Source organism: Falco cherrug, chromosome 4, assembly GCF_023634085.1.
Source record: "Falco cherrug isolate bFalChe1 chromosome 4, bFalChe1.pri, whole genome shotgun sequence".
Taxonomy (NCBI): Eukaryota; Metazoa; Chordata; class Aves; order Falconiformes; family Falconidae; genus Falco; species Falco cherrug.
Window position 1 is genome coordinate 93,139,365 of NC_073700.1, and position 15,576 is coordinate 93,154,940.

The following is a 15,576-nucleotide window of genomic DNA, read 5'->3' on the forward strand; positions in this document are numbered from 1 at the left end:
ACAAGACAAAACCCTGCAAATTCACTCGAGACCTAGCCACAAAAAACACATAGGCATTGCCTTTGTTGAAAGCTGTAATTGTATTTGCTGGAATAGGAAACAGAATTAAGGAAAAGCCAGTGGCAGAGTGGCTGACCGAGTAAATAAGTTAGCTCTTGCTATTAAAGAGTGAAAATAGTCTCCCATCTTCTGAGCTTAGGGAAAAGATGCATCATTACCCCCTTAATGCCTGTTGTTCCTTACTTTCAGTAGAGGAGACTTTGTCCCACGATTGGAGAAGTGCTGATCTACAAAAATCACAGTGGGGCTTCAAGTTCTATATAATTCTCAGTTTGACCTGAACACCCCATTTCCAGATTCCACTGCCTACTATGCCCAGCCAATGAATGTACTTGCCTCCAGGCTTTTCCACAGCTTCACTACTCCAAGTTGCCTTCCACATAGCTGCTAGAAGCGTGTGTGTGGTGGGAGGGTGTCCTAACTGTATCTACCGCAACCAGAAAGCACACACACTCAGCTGGATTCAGTCTTTTTTAATAAATTAATATCATTCAAAATACAGTGCCAGAACATGATGCAGCTGAACATGCTACTAAGGTTTGTCATGAAGCACCTGTGTTCCTGTTAGACTGGCGGTGCCCCGCTACTGCTAGTGGTTCCTGGGATTAATGCCAGAGCAGCACTAGTCATCTGCTCTCCTGCACACAAGAGCACAGGCTTTTCCTGAAGTTTGCTCCCCCCCAAAGTAAAAAACCTGATAGCTAAGGGATATCTATACACAATCACACTACAGTAATGCTTGTTATTAAATTAACAGAAAATAAAGACCTGGTTAATCCACACTAAACCTTTGTTTTACAATGGAAAAATACATCAGCAGCAGGAAGTAATATACATGAGCCAATGTTACTGTAATACAGAATGTGGAGACATTTACTGACCAAAGCTCCACAGAGACCCGCACTATGAGGGCTCCTATTGCAAGCCCAGCAACTTAAGTCCACACCTGGCAAACTTACCAGCTGCTTGGAAGACCTGTATTCTAAATAGACAGGTATAAGTTAGTGAAAATAGAATAATACATGCACCTAATAATACAGCTTGACTGAACCTGCAGTCATTTTGCCCTGCATGTTACCATACAATGGAAGATCTACCCTTCCTACCACAGGTAGATCCATGGGATTTGTTTTTCTTTTTCTTTTAATGGCATTACTATACCAACATGGATATTAGTATTAAGTGCGGCACAGTCCTTTAATTAGGCCACACTGACAATTATATAACTAGCACTTAAGTAGAATATCCAGAAGTTCAAATATCACTGGAAGGAACTTTCAAAAGAGTTGTGGCATCATCCTAGAAACAGTAACTACTTTTTTTGAAGCTAATTTTCCTGAACTGAGACTTCATAGAACTAGAAATTCTGTAGACAAGTCAGATGCTTAAGCTTACGATATACATATATGTTTCTCAATTATCAGATAATAGTATTTCAGATTATGGAAGCGTATCTGCTCATCTCACGGATTCATACTGAACAGCGGCAAGTGTTAGGTAGGGCATAAAAATACAACTCACGAAAGACAGGTTTGACATTTGTTTCCAGACCTGTTCTTTCACAACCATTTATTTCAAGGTAACTGAGCACAGAATCAGTTGCGCAGTCTAGTTTGGGAGCTATACAGGTGGCAAAGGAACTAGCTCTCCATCCAGCTCAAATTCATCAGCTCCATCTGGTGAGAAGAGATAGGCTGGAGGTTTCCATGGGGACTCTTCAAGACAAGATGGGTACAGCTTTCCTACGGTGCACCGGAAGTCCTTCCCCAAGTCCCACAGCACACGTTCCGATATATGCTGCCTCAGGAACCAGCGATCGAGTTCCAGGTCGTATTGATAGGTGGCATACTTGGCTCTCTCGTTCATGTGGGTTTCGCGTATAAAGACACATAAAGAATTGGAGATGACGACAGCTCTAACGCATGGGTCGGAATAGCGCCTGGCAGGGATATTGGCTGCCATTCTCCATTCGTTTTTACTCACATCGTAGATTTCCACGGTTACGGAAGACCCATCTACAGTACTGCTCGGGAGCCTTATACCGGAATTGCTGGCAATATGCAATCCTCCAATATAGAATATTTTATCACCGAAAGCAGCAGCTGAAGCAAAACACCTGCTTGTTTGTCGCATAGCCATTTCCACCCAAGCATCTGACCTGGGAAAGTAACAGTACATCAAGTTGTGGGTCATCACGTAAATGCAGTTGTGAACTGCTACCGCCGTGCTCCATTGCCATGCACAAGGCAACGGGCTTACCATGGTCCACTCATCCTTCTCGGTATCGTACCTCTCCACAGTTCTCCTGTTGAGTTCTCCGCCAACGCTGTCTCCTCCGATTGCATAGATGTATCCTTCACAGCAGACCAGGGATGGCTTTATACGAACAAAGAGCATCGGTGTCTTTGGAAACCAAGTGTTTTGCTGTGCATCAAACCAGTAAAAGCAATTCACAGTTCTGAAGGCAACCTGGAGTTTGCTGCTTTTACTGTGATTGGTTTTCGTGTTTTTCAGAGGAACTTGCCCACCTGCTATATAGATGTCATTATCAGGAGTTACAAGTGTCCCAACCTTATGCAAGTCAGCAGGAGGGTTGCAGAGTTTGTAAACTTTTTCTGCCTGCGGGCTGTAACAGACAGAAGAGTAAAGACTACCGGGGTTTTCAGCAGCAGCTTCAATGAATATCATCATCTCCTCTTTTGTCATACCAAGTCTGGGCTTGAAAAACTTGGGCATGGATTTGTACAGTCCTTGCACCACCACCGATTTATCATTAGGTGGCAAGCCTTGAAACCAGGCTCTCTGCGTTACTTCTGAAAGTGCATCGATTCGGATTTGGCTAAGAACAGAGGACAAATACTGTGATCGTGATTCTGTGTTGTACTCCAGCCATAACATAGCAGCTTCACGAACTGTCTCCTCCTTTTCCACATTTAAATTGTCACTGCTTAAAATATCTATCAGTAGATCATGTGACAGTTGCATGAAAGCCTCCTGGTGGTACACAGCTGTGAACTTGTGCTCTACCATTCTTTTAGCACTCTGTTTTAACTCTTCACAGCTGAAGAGATCAGCAAAACTTAACAGACGCACACAATTTTCTGCGTTAATTTTTTTGATTAAGTATTCTCTACATCGTTGTAACACATCATCTACCTGTAACGCAAAGAAAAAACATGCTATTACTACATACCGTCTATTCCTTCACGTACCAGCAGCAGGTAAAAATACCTGCATTTAGTGTTGAACAACGGACTTCAGGCCTGGAATACTATATATACACAAAAACACAGCAAGCGACTTACACCGAACTGCTTCATACAGATCAAGTACCTCAGCTTACATCTGCTGGAGAAACTTAATTTTCTGAACATTGGAAGTGCACTGTTGTACTTCCACCCTCCACAGGGACCACAAAGCCAGGGGGGATGGATACACAAAATGTATCTGGCAAGCAACTGCTGTCTGTATTGAGCAAACTGAACATCAGCATTTTGAAACGACTAAACAGAAAAGACTGTTTAAGATAAAGAAAAAACTGTTCAGAGATTAGACAGCTATTTCATACTCCAAATGAAACATTCCTACCTGTAAGAAGCAGGCAGTCTCATAAAGCTGTTCTACTGTGCTGTCGCTTATTGCCAAGTTACCCGTGTATGCGTAAGTTATGATAATTTGTAAAGTGGCTGCATCCACATTCCTCAGGTGCACATGTGTTTGTTTACTTTCACTTAGCCCACTCATGAACATGGCTCTGAAGAGAAACACACATATTAAGGCAAGGATCAACAGTAAATACAACAATCTAGAATTAGAGTCATCTCTAAGTCTTAAGTGATTACACTCCAAAAGGTGAACAGTCTTTTTGGATGACTGTTTAGTTTAATATTTACATTCGGCTACAACTAGTATTTAAGATAAAGCATTTGCCCAAAAGATTCAAAACATACCATCATGCCTTTTGTAGAAATATATCTACGCAAACTCTTTTCTTTAGTTGGCAGAGAACTCTAATGCTTTCAGGGTTTTAATCATGAAATTTAAAACTTTCTATCTTAGGTGATAAGAGGGAAGAAAAATCCTTCAGAAGATACTGTTGAAACATACACAGCTCAATTTTAGGTGCTAGAACAGGAGGTTTATGTCATGACTGAGCTAAGTTGTATCAAAAAGTGTACTCCTCTGGGTGAAGGAGAAAGTTGGATCAGAAAACGGAGCAAGGACTAATACTCCATGAAGTATTTCTGATATACCATTCATCATAACATGCAGTACACTTCTAGTTTGCAGACAAAAAAAATCAACAACAGAAAATAGCAAACTTGGTAGTGCGATTTCCCCCCCCCCCCCGACCAAGGATTTCCATTACATCTTCCTGAAAAAAGTAGAAATGCAATTTTTTTTTAAAAAAAAGCTTAGTTTCCATAATGCTTTATATACTTATTGCCCATTCTGATTTTTTTTTAATTGCAACACAGTTAAGAACTAACTGGATCCTAGTAATGTAAACCAGGTACTTGTCAGTTTTCTTAAAATTCAGCACAAGGCTCTTTGTATTTATTTGGGACTCTTTTAGGAAGCCAGACATGAAAGAAGTTAGAAGAGACAGTCCTGCCTCCAGCTGCAGAGGCAAAGGGGACATGGAGATACACTCCTTAAGCAAAGCCATTCCAAGAAGCATCTGATACAGAGTCAGTGCCCCACCACCATTCCTTCCTGCCCCATCCCTATCGCTCTGTCTTCTAAAGCTCCTTAACCTTGACTGGGGCAACCGGCATTTTAGGAGGGATCTTAGGAGGGATCGCTGACTGGCCAAGTGAGTATCAACTTGCCATGCAGCTTTTTAAAGGTAAGCAAGGGGGCACAAGTGCCAGCAGAGATTCCTCTTCGTGGAAAGGAAGACGTAGCTGTTAAGAGAACAGGGCTCTGGTGCACGCTCGCATGCTGAGCAGCTGTGCCAGAGCCGGGCGGCCACAGCACAGCGCTCAAGCACCAGGATGGAAGGTAAGCTGGCTGCAGCGCTGCGCAACAGCTGGATCAGGCCACGAGATGCTTTTCTGTTCTTCCATCTCTCCCCACAGCCTCCTTTCAGGGCTATCAATTTTTCATAATAAAGCTCGATTTAGGAAGCTGAGCATCTTTTTGTAAACCAAAGTAGAGAAGAAAAACAGAACATGACAAAACCACAAGCTTGATAACTTCTTTTAACCAATGCCAAAACCTCATTCCATAAATAATAAACACATATGAATAAGAGCTCTGACTGCACATTCTAATGCAGCACATTGTGCGGACTCCTGACATCTTTCCAACCTTACGATTAGCCACCCACATTAAATCTGGCCACATTTCCAGTGGCTGTTATTTTATAGACTGTTGGAACTACATCATCTGCACAAGGCCAACAGCAATAATAATTATCTAGTGATCACAACAGTACTCGTTGCTAAAAATCATACCAGATTCATCTGAGATGAAAAAAATTAACACAAAAACCTGCAGCAACAGACCTTCTGCGAAAGTAATAAATTAATCCTCAAATAGTTTGATACAAAAAAGCAGACAAAATACAGAAAACATTTTGATAGTGTTCTGTATAGCGAGCCCATCTCAACAAGAAAACAACCTGCAAACCTTCCCTTGACTAAACAGGAAAGAAACATTACAATTCCTCCACAATGCACCAGGAAGGTAAAGCATACACTCATGTCACCAAGACTAGTTTCAAACTTCATATTTCCTTCCAGACAGGCAGATTAATTATACTGTGGCCAACAAAAATGATTAATCACTGCAGAAAATTCATGGTGCCTCATCTTCTTGGACTTACTATGAAGTTATCGGCAAAGAGTAGTAGCACTTGACATATCTTAATAAAAACTTTTTGCAAGACAAAAACCAGAACACCTGGGAAGCAGGAACTACAAATTAACAATTGCAACATCATCTTGGGGATGAACACACACACACAAAAAAAAAAAAACAAGAAACCACCCCCACACAAAAAAACCCTGTTGCACTGCAGCAAGACTCTCAGGCAAGACAAGAGTTTTTGGCTTTGCTGAGCAGAGAAACCCAAATTATTCAGAACAGGAAGCCATGAACTTGCACAACAATCCCTTTTTCAGCAGAGGCTTCTGCTAAGAAACTACAACTAATAAACATGACAATGGAACTCCCACAGCCAAGTGCCAATAATCCCTTGTTACCATGCCTTGGAAAATAAAAAAGATAAAATATTTAAAGATTAAGCATGAAGAATAAGAAATTTACTAATTATTCAGACTCTGTTAACTCCCTCAAGAAAACAAACCATCACAAGCGTGAATTATTTTTTTCCCCACTTATTATAAAAACTACTTATCCAGAGTAAGTCACAAGATGCCGGAAAAATTCTTTTGATGTTGGCAAGTAATGATTTCTAAGTTTGGTGGTTTGGGTTTTGGTTTTTTTTGTTACTTCACTGATCTTTAAAACTGTCTGAAACATTAATTGTTAATCAATTTCGTAATATCACACTTAAAACCAGGTATCACAGATTTTCTAGAACTAGCAGATCCTAGTTTGAATACTTACCTGAAATACGAGCTGCATGTTGCAAGAACCATCTTATGGCAGGGAAATTCTGTGCCCTCCACAATCAACACTATGTCAGTTAGCAATTGCTGTTCATAAAAGAATTTTAACTGCTCCAGCAAGGATACAGCATACTCTGTATTTATCTGCCTCTCGTCTTGGGTAGACATGACTGTATTCCATTAATATTTCCAGAACCAGAGAGAAAAGTCAAGACCTTTTCGCCAGAGAAAGGTCAGCTGAATGTTTCTGAAGCAACCAGGGAAGAAACGACAGGAGGTCTCTACAGCCTTCAGAAGTGATACTGACAAAAAAAAAAGCAGTGTTATCTTGGACTGCTGAATCAATGTTTCAGACTTTGACCTACTATTTAGGTCATCACCCTCTGACTTGATGTCACAATCTGTTCAGACTTTCAAGAGTGTCTGCAGAGCTCCTGTTGAGATCTGTGATGCAGCAACTGAATGAGCAAAAGCGAAGTCTGAGGTAGGTTCCGTGGTAACATCTCATGATCACTGGCTGCACTTGGGTGACTGAAAGCAGGAAAATAAAATTAATTTACATATTAGCACTTTTTCAAAAGCCTTTCATAGTTACCCCTTAAAAGTAACTGTCTAAAACTTACTTCTAAAGTAGTACTTGATTGCTAGCACTAAAACTCTTGTAGAGAAAAAAACACCAACAAAAGTATCAAAGATAAATGAAAAGTAGAAGAGTCTGTAATTAATTCTCATCAAAAGCTAGGCCCATGAATTAAGACAATTTACTTCATCAACACAGCATCTAAAGCTGGAGAGGTAAAACCATGTTCACTAAGATTTCCTCTTCCAAGAATTACCCCACTTTCCCAATCTGTACACCTGTGGATTTCCCTCAACCATTGATAAGCCAGCCACATTTTTCCCGTTTTCCATATTAAACAGCTACTTTTTCTGCTTCTGTGTTTTTGTCTACTTAAAGCTTATCAACACCAAACCACTAAAAATACACAGTTTCTTCAACATTCCACCATTTTCCAACTGAACTCTCAACGTCATCATCAACCCATTTATTTCACTTTGGCATTCTACTAGAGAACAAGCAGAACCAGAGCTAAGGATTAAAAACCCTAAGAACCTACATTACCAATGCTTATTTGGTTCATCTTGTCTGTGCAGAAGGGCTTCACTTAAACATGTCACACTCCATTCCTCACCCACACCCACCCCCAGGTCATTTCCATACAGCCAGGTAAGCATGACTGCTGCAGACAGGAGAAAAGAAAAATAAGGAGACAGTAGGAGCAACGGGGTGGTGGAATAGCAGGGGTCAAAATACTTGGGAGTGGTTATAAAGCAACAGCCACAGGCTACCAAAGCCTGTTTTCTTGTTTGGACATTTCTCTTCCTGTTAAAAATGTGGTCAGGTTTTATCTTATCTTTCATGTAAACACAAAAACGTAATTAAGAATGGCATAGTTGTGACAGTAAAATCACCATCATGAAGGACACCAGAGTACCACATCTATCAATACTTCCAGATTTATTTCATCTCGCATTGTTCTTTTGCACTCCAAAGCTCAAGGAATAACCAGGGACACATCTGTCTAACACATCACTATCATTTTAGTCCATGATGAATGGTGAATGCAGAAATACCTTACTTGAAATTACGTACTTCACAAGTTCCATATGACAATACATGACTTGGTGTAAGATGAAGGCTGTAGAAATACCTGCCAGCCATATCAAAGATCTATTTCAACAGAGCCCTGCCTGTAATACAATTCAAAGACAGATGTTTTTTAACATTCACCCACTTGAAACAGAATGCTTAATTAATGCCACTTTAATTACTACTAATTTAGTGTCTCTCATCATCTTTAGAAGATGTAAAAAAATATACACAAACAGGAATCTCAAACTCTTTTAATTTTCACTGGTGGTTTCACTGGAAAACAGTCAAAATAGTCAAAACCCATATTCACTGTTTGTTCAGGTAAAGCCAGTTAATTAAGCAAAACAGACAAAGTGTTAATATTTGAAGGAGGAAAGAGAGATTACTATCTGGTATAACAACAGGTTAGCATAAGTCTTGAATTCAGACCTTCAAGTTTCAGGTGCAGATAACCACTGAAGTCACTAAACCACAAGCACATTGAGGGCGTACAAAGGTACTGGTCATCTAAAGCAATGACCTGCTTCAAGTCACAGCTTCTTCTCACCAAATTAGTGTGCACCCTATCCCTGCATCACTGACCACTATCATGATCATCTGATAACAGCTTAACATGCAACCGAATCCATCAACAGATTTTGCACTGAACTTTAAATGGCTACACAGACACGCAGACTTCCTCAGTGTGTTAGGCCCACGGAAATAAATAGCTCATGGCTCTACTGGCATCCCAGGTCTCTCTACAGCATTGTTTTTCCTGGCTTAGGAGTAAAGTTTCAAGAACAATACAAACCAGTGGATTAAGCTCTGTTTGGGCAGAGCATCAGTAGTACCACGCTTTAGCAAAAGTTGTCATTGGTACTGCAACTTCTTCTTCTGATGTAATTTTAGAGAATATAAATCTTCAGAACAGGGGAAAAAAAATAAGAGCAAAACTAATACGCACCATTCTAGTCATTAGGTAACAGAACCAGCCAAGGATGCCATGGAGAAATTGATATACACCTGCTAGTAAGATTAAACACACTTTGGCAGCATGCAGCTGACAGTTGATAACTTAAAAAGCAGACCTGTTCAACAGAAGACGCGTTGAAACTGTGAAATTAATTACTATAAATAGCTGGAACATTTGAGTATAACCCTCAGTAGCAGAAAAGATCGAGGAGATGACAGGAGTCTTGTTGCAGAACATTTATGTGATGTGAACCACCTTTGAACTGTAAATTTACAAAGCCGGAGTCCTTGGTTTACAGCTGGTCTGAAACCATCTCATTTCCTTGATGTGCTCCACGGAGGTGCATGTGGTAGGAATATACTATGTACGTGACTCCTGTTTTCCACATCCATACTGTGTTTTGCTGCCAATGATAACCATTTGCTAAAGAACAAAATTTTGTATTTGTCACAAAGTCAGGAATTGCATCTCATCCCCTTGTAACGGAACCATACTAAACATTCCTCAGGAGAACGATAAATACACCAAGAATCTCTGAATTTCGGGTCTAAAATTACCATCATTCATACTGCCATTTGCCCAAGAGAAGCAAATCTGTTCAAAGAATCAGGATAAATGGTATAGGAACATCATTTAGTGCCTGGAAAGTCATCCAAGACTACCCACCTCTCACACCTCTCTGAAAAGTTCAAGACAATTTTAAAAAGAGGAATTCTCCTCATTTTATAGGCTGAAAAACTGAGGCACTGAAATAAGAACCAGCTTCTCCGAAGGCACATACTTGCCAAAGGAGAACTAACTGTAAGAGGCTCAGCTCTCCCCAGTCCCCATGGAATGAACACCTCTCTCGCTGCACCGTACTGGGTTGGCACACAGCTTTTAGATCTCAGCTAACTGAAAAACTATGAACTTTAAAAGATGTTTACGGATGCACTGGTCTCCTGTAGTTTCAGTGCACAGTGGTGGTCATTGCTGATTTATGGATGAAGAGATCTATGGCTGAAGTTAGCTCAATATCCTGAACTGAAATTCTGATACAATAAAAACAATCCTTGAATACAAGTTCTATGAATAAGACTTTCACCTTCAACAATGTCACTGGGATGACAGTTTTGTTCTGAGTAACTTCTTGGAAGTGAGCTGTCTAAAACAGGACTGGTAGGTAGCTGCTGGAAGGCCATAGTGGTAATGGATTGCAAACTAAAACAAATTATTACGGAGCAATCCAAAGTAACACCCTATCAAGCTGGAGAGCAACATTAACAGGTTGATAAGAGGGTTTGTTTTTAAGCAATTATTCTTTTTAGCTTAAGTAATTTTAATGAGATGGCTTTTAACATTTGTTCATGTACTTCAAATCTGAATGACACCATTCCAAATATTAGTCATCAAATGTTAATGAGTTACGGAACAGGCTATTAATTGCCTTCCCTGAATCTGTTTAACTTCTGAGGTCAGGCAAAGACTGATAAACACAGATCCATTCTGTACTACAAACATGGAAGTGTTAACACTATACTTCAATGTATAACATGGAATATTGACCATTTCCAATTTAATTAGTAGGGAAAGGTATAAGATATATATATATAAAATATTCTTCAACTGGTCTAGTTCAAAACAAAATTTGCTTTATTTTTTTCCAAATAATAACGGCAAAACAGATAGACATGCAAATTTTTAATTTTTTTTTTTTTTTAAGATACTTTGGTACTAGGAAAAGTAGTAAATTCTTCTGAAAATCCCATTAAGGCGGCTGCCAGATTAGATGCCTAACTTCCAATAAGTTTCCAAAATCTGGGAAACACTCAAAAGATCTGAAAATGTCACAGGTTCCTATCTGTATCTTCAGCCATCTAAATCTCTCTTCTATTCTAACTTCACTAACTACAATTCACACTTCAATAAACCCATATGTTTGGAACAAAACAGAACCACCAAAATTTATTTCCCTGGACATTCAGTTTACTTAATCTAGTTGTAACTAATAAAGAAAGCTTTAAATATTACTTCAGTGCACTTTTAATCAAACTCCTATTTCCATCCAAGGGCAGCCTCACACAAATCACAAGTAAAAACACGCCTAAAGAAGTGAGTCATTCACTATTTTTAACGTAATAAAATGTCAGAATTAAGACCTGAACAACCGTAAGCCAAACTACACAAGCATTCATGTGTGTAGAGATAGCAATCCTCCCAGCCAGGAACCAAAGCACCAAGCTCAGGCACTTTAACATTTAGCTACTATTAAGATATGCTGACTTACAAATCAGCATGTTTCAAAATGATTACACCCACTAACATCAAGGGGGAATACAAGTACTAAACCCGATCAAAATCAATTATGTAAATCAACACACCTAGCCCACAGATCTCAAAGACAAGAAAGAAAGAAGAAGAGAAAGGAGTTGGAAGCTCTAGATTCTTGAGTAATGTATCAAATTTGCATCCTTGGCAGCAAAAAAGAAACAGGTAATTGATGAAGCAGTTCTAGACTTAGAAGTTTTCCTCTCTTCTAAAGCTATCAAAGGTGTCTTTGATAGAACTGCAGTTCAGAAACCAGAGGACATCAAGGAGATTCTAATAAGGCAACAGTGTGAAATTTCACACAAAACAAGGGCCAACGTATGCTACAATGTTATCTTCGTAATTACTATTCACTTGGACACTACTACTATTTTCCACATGCTTGGGAGGTGAGTTACAACTTTGAGATAGGTGAACTTTCTGGAACTACACTAGAGACTGGAAGTGTGAGACTCCATGCTGACAGCATGTTTGCTCGCAGTGCACTCATTACCAATTTCTTTCCTGTTTTTCTGCTCCTAAAGGAAGTTATACACTAAAGGAAATACCTGCTCAGAAATAAAATTAGCACAAAATAAACCAACAACCTAACTTGGCAACTGGCCTTCTACACTGAGCACAGGTAGTTTCCATCCCCAAGGGCGTTTCTGTTTTGTGGAAAGACTTGACCTGTTTTGGAAAATTAACCTTTGAAAAAAAGTGGGCCATGGATGTCTCCATAAAATCCAGCCATATATCCTATATATACAGAAAAGTGGGGTTTTCTTCTCTGCACTCTAATATGTTAATGAAGCCAATCTGCTTTATTTAACAAATCAAATTCCAGTGTGTAAGTATAGTCACTCCCTTAAATACACCATATGAGATATCACAGAATCATAGAATGTTTTGCATTGGAAGGGACCTTATAAGATCATCTAGTTTCAACCCCCCTGCAATGGTCAGGGACACCGTCCACAGGTTGCTCCAAGCCCCATCCATCCAGCCTGGCCTTGAGCACTGTCAGGGATGGGACATCCACAGCTTCTCTGGGCAGCCTGTGCCAGGGTCTCACCAACCTCACAGTGAAGAATTTCTTCCCAATACCTAATCTAAATCCACCCCATTTCAGCCTAAAGCCATTACCACTTGTCCCATCACTACAGGCCCTTGCACAAAGTCCCTCTCCAGCTTTCTCGTAGCCCCGTTTAGGTACCAGGAGGCTGCTCTAAGGTCTCCCCAAAGCCTCTTCTTCCCCAGGCTGAACAACCCCAACTCTCTCAGCCTGTCTTCATGAGAGAGATGCTCCAACCCCTGATATGTTGATGCTTAACTACATATTCAAGCATTTCTACATTAAGAAATTAGATTAATAATTAATATAGCCTAACTAACCATCTTAGTCCCTGAAAAGTTAAGAGCCTTATAATGGTTATCTCATTCATGCATATAAAATTTATTCTCAAAATGCAGCAGCCACTAAATTAAGGAAGAAAACTTTTAGGAATTGCAGCAATTCTGGTCTGTTTCATAATCACATGACCAAAACAAAAAGGCCTACCTCAAGAAAAAAATGCCAGCAACCACCACCTGTCCAAAATGTAGTCAAAAGTACTAAATAAGCAGCAACATCCTTTATTCCAATTTGTTCTGTTCCTGCAAGACGCTAGTTACGCACCACCAAGTATAATGGGACCCTTTTACTTCACACACCAAAATAATTAGGAAAGCGGTGTGACACCTATACCCAGATCTACATGGTTTACACATCTGAGTATATTAAATGTTAAAAACTACCTGTTTCTCCTGATGCATTTATGAGAAACTGAACTAAGCTGATCATATGTTTTAATGATCTCCTAAATACATCACCTTGAACAAAATCATGTAGATACAGCCCTAGGTGAGCTCACAAGAGCACACAGCCCTTCCATCACAAAGTAACACAAAAAGCCCAGCTGTGGCTTTGCAAGCAAACCTCTAAAAATGGGAGATGCCAAGTACAACACAAATCCATTTCTAAATCATAATTAAACTTATTTCAAAAGCAGCTGGTACCTACCCCGTTCACAACAGAAATAATCGTAAACGCTGGAAAAGTCTCAGGCATGCAGATGGCCAACTTCAAAACTATACTACGGATATATTTAGTCTATAGGAGCTCACTATGAATCACCCGACCCCTCAGATCCACCGAAGCCCACCCTCAGCCACTGCAGCTACCAGCACTACGCATACACACACAACCAGGCATGATCGCCAAGGGACGGTGGGCAGCTCCGAGAGGCGGCAGTGCCACCGCAGCGCAGCTCCAGCACACTTCACCCTGCCTGCCCCTTCCAGAACCCCCAAACCCCCCCGGAGCAGCCACCACCCCGGCCTGCCAGGCCGACAAGCAGGGCTGCCCACGGGCAGCCCCCACTCGCCCGCCGCGCCGCAGGCCCGGCCCGCGGCCCCCCAGCCCAGGCGCAGGGCACGGCCACCGATTTCTCTTCCTTCCCCCCGCCTCGGCCCCAGGTGCGCCGCCCGGCCCCCCGCGGCTCCAGCTCCTCTCCCGCTCCCCGCAGAAGGCCCCCCTCTGCCCCAAGGAAGGGGCCGCACCCCGGGGCGAGGGCCGGCCCCGCGGCTTCCCCCGCCTCGCCTCCCGGCTCTCCCCAGCTCCGCCGCGCCAGGAGCCGGCCCCGGCTAAGGGCGCGGGGGCGGCCCCAGCGCCCGCCTCGCCGCCCTCCGGGGTGCCCCGCCGCTGCCCGGCGCCGCAGCTGGAGCGGCCGGGCGGGAGCCGCGCCCAGGCGGGGGGAGCGCCGGGCTGCCGCCGGGCCCCCCGAGGACCTCCCCGCCGCGGCAGCGCCGCCCGCTGGGCCCAGGGCCCTCCCGCGGCGAGGGACGGTCCACCCCCGCCCCGGCCCCGCAGGCCGCCCCGGCCAGGCGACGGCGACCGGACCGGCCGTGCCAGGCGGGGGCAGCCGCCGCCTCGCGGCGCGGCGGGAAGCGAGCGCGGGAGAGCCGCGGCCGCCATCCCCCCCCCCAGACAAACCTCCGACCACCGCTTCCTCTTCTGCCTCGGCGTCCCGACCGCGGGCGGCCGGGGCCGAGGGGCCAGGGAAGCGGGGGAGGCGGCGGCAGCGGCGGCGGAGGATCCGGTCTCGCCCGGGCTGCGGAGGCGGCGGCGGCCCCTGGGCGCGCAGGCGCGCTGCCCTCCGCCTCCTCACCCCCACAGCACCGCCGCCGCCCCGCCGCCCTGGGCTGCGGCCGCGCCTGTCCGCCCGCCCCTCCCGCGCGTGCGCGGCGCGGGGCGCGCCGGGGGCGGGGCGAACCCCGCGCGCCAGGCCCGCCGCCTCGGCCCGCCCCCGTTTCCTGTGCCCGCGCCCCCCCCGGCCCGCGCGCCGAGGGACCGGCGGGCAGGGCGGGGCCCTGGGGGGAGCGGAGCGCAGCGCCCTCTGCTGGCAGAGTCGGGCGCTGCAGCCGGAGGCCTGTGAGGGGCCAACGGGTAACGCGACTCGGCCCGGCCGCGTCCCGCTCGCCCTCCCGCGGGCCGAGGCGGCCTTCGGGCAGCGGCGGCGCCTCAGCGGCCAGGCCAGGCCCGCCTTTGGGCCACCGCCGCCTCAGGCTGGCGGGAGGGGGCTGGCCGCGGGAGGGGGGCTGCGGCAGGCGGGAGATGCCTGAGGGCTGGTCCATGGGAAAGGAAAATCTTGAGGACAGGCAACTTTTTTTAAAACCTGGGGAGTGCTGTTTGGTTTTGTGGGTTTTTTTGTTTTATTATTTCCCTTTGGGTCCATCCACCAAGAGAAAGGCAAGGAATTTCCCTTGAAAAAGGTGAAAATCTGTTGAACGCAGCAGCTGGGGATTTAAAACTTCCCAGACAAGTCACAGGAGTGGCCTGCAGGGAAAGTGAGGCGCTGCCGTCCATGGAAAGCTGGGGAGCTCCGCGAAGAACAAGATCACAGATTCTCCCCAAGCATTTTATAACTTCTGTCATAGAGCAAAGGACTAGTTCAATCCGAACATTATAGAAAGAAAAAAACCCAGAAATCACAGGAATTTCC

At 43.9% G+C, this 15,576-nt stretch overlaps 1 protein-coding gene across 2 annotated transcripts; it reads right to left on the minus strand.

Moving 5' to 3' along the window:
* Positions 1-518: 518 nt before the first annotated feature.
* On the minus strand, positions 519-14,785 carry KBTBD2 (kelch repeat and BTB domain containing 2). 2 transcript variants are annotated; one of them, XM_055710348.1, is made up of 4 exons: positions 14,568-14,785; positions 6,637-7,169; positions 3,649-3,814; positions 519-3,216 (listed from the first exon to the last, which is right to left on the minus strand). In XM_055710348.1, exons 2-4 carry the CDS (start codon positions 6,804-6,806, stop codon positions 1,681-1,683), a joined length of 1,872 nt encoding a protein of 623 aa, XP_055566323.1. In that variant the 5' UTR covers positions 6,807-7,169; positions 14,568-14,785; the 3' UTR covers positions 519-1,680. The 2 variants fall into 2 exon arrangements, with proteins under 2 accessions (XP_055566323.1, XP_005432135.1); XM_005432078.4 differs by lacking the exon at positions 14,568-14,785 and having other exon boundaries at positions 6,637-13,878.
* Between the last annotated feature and the right edge of the window lie 791 nt (positions 14,786-15,576).

Coding starts and splice junctions, on each gene's coding strand:
- KBTBD2 (XM_055710348.1), bottom strand. CDS start 6,806: ATGTCTACCCAAGACGAGAGGCAGATAAATACAGAGTATGCTGTATCC. Junction 3,815..6,636: donor ACATGCAGCTCGTATTTCAG/GTAAGTATTCAA, acceptor GTTTCTCTTCAG/AGCCATGTTCATGAGTGGGC. Junction 3,217..3,648: donor AGACTGCCTGCTTCTTACAG/GTAGGAATGTTT, acceptor TTTGCGTTACAG/GTAGATGATGTGTTACAACG.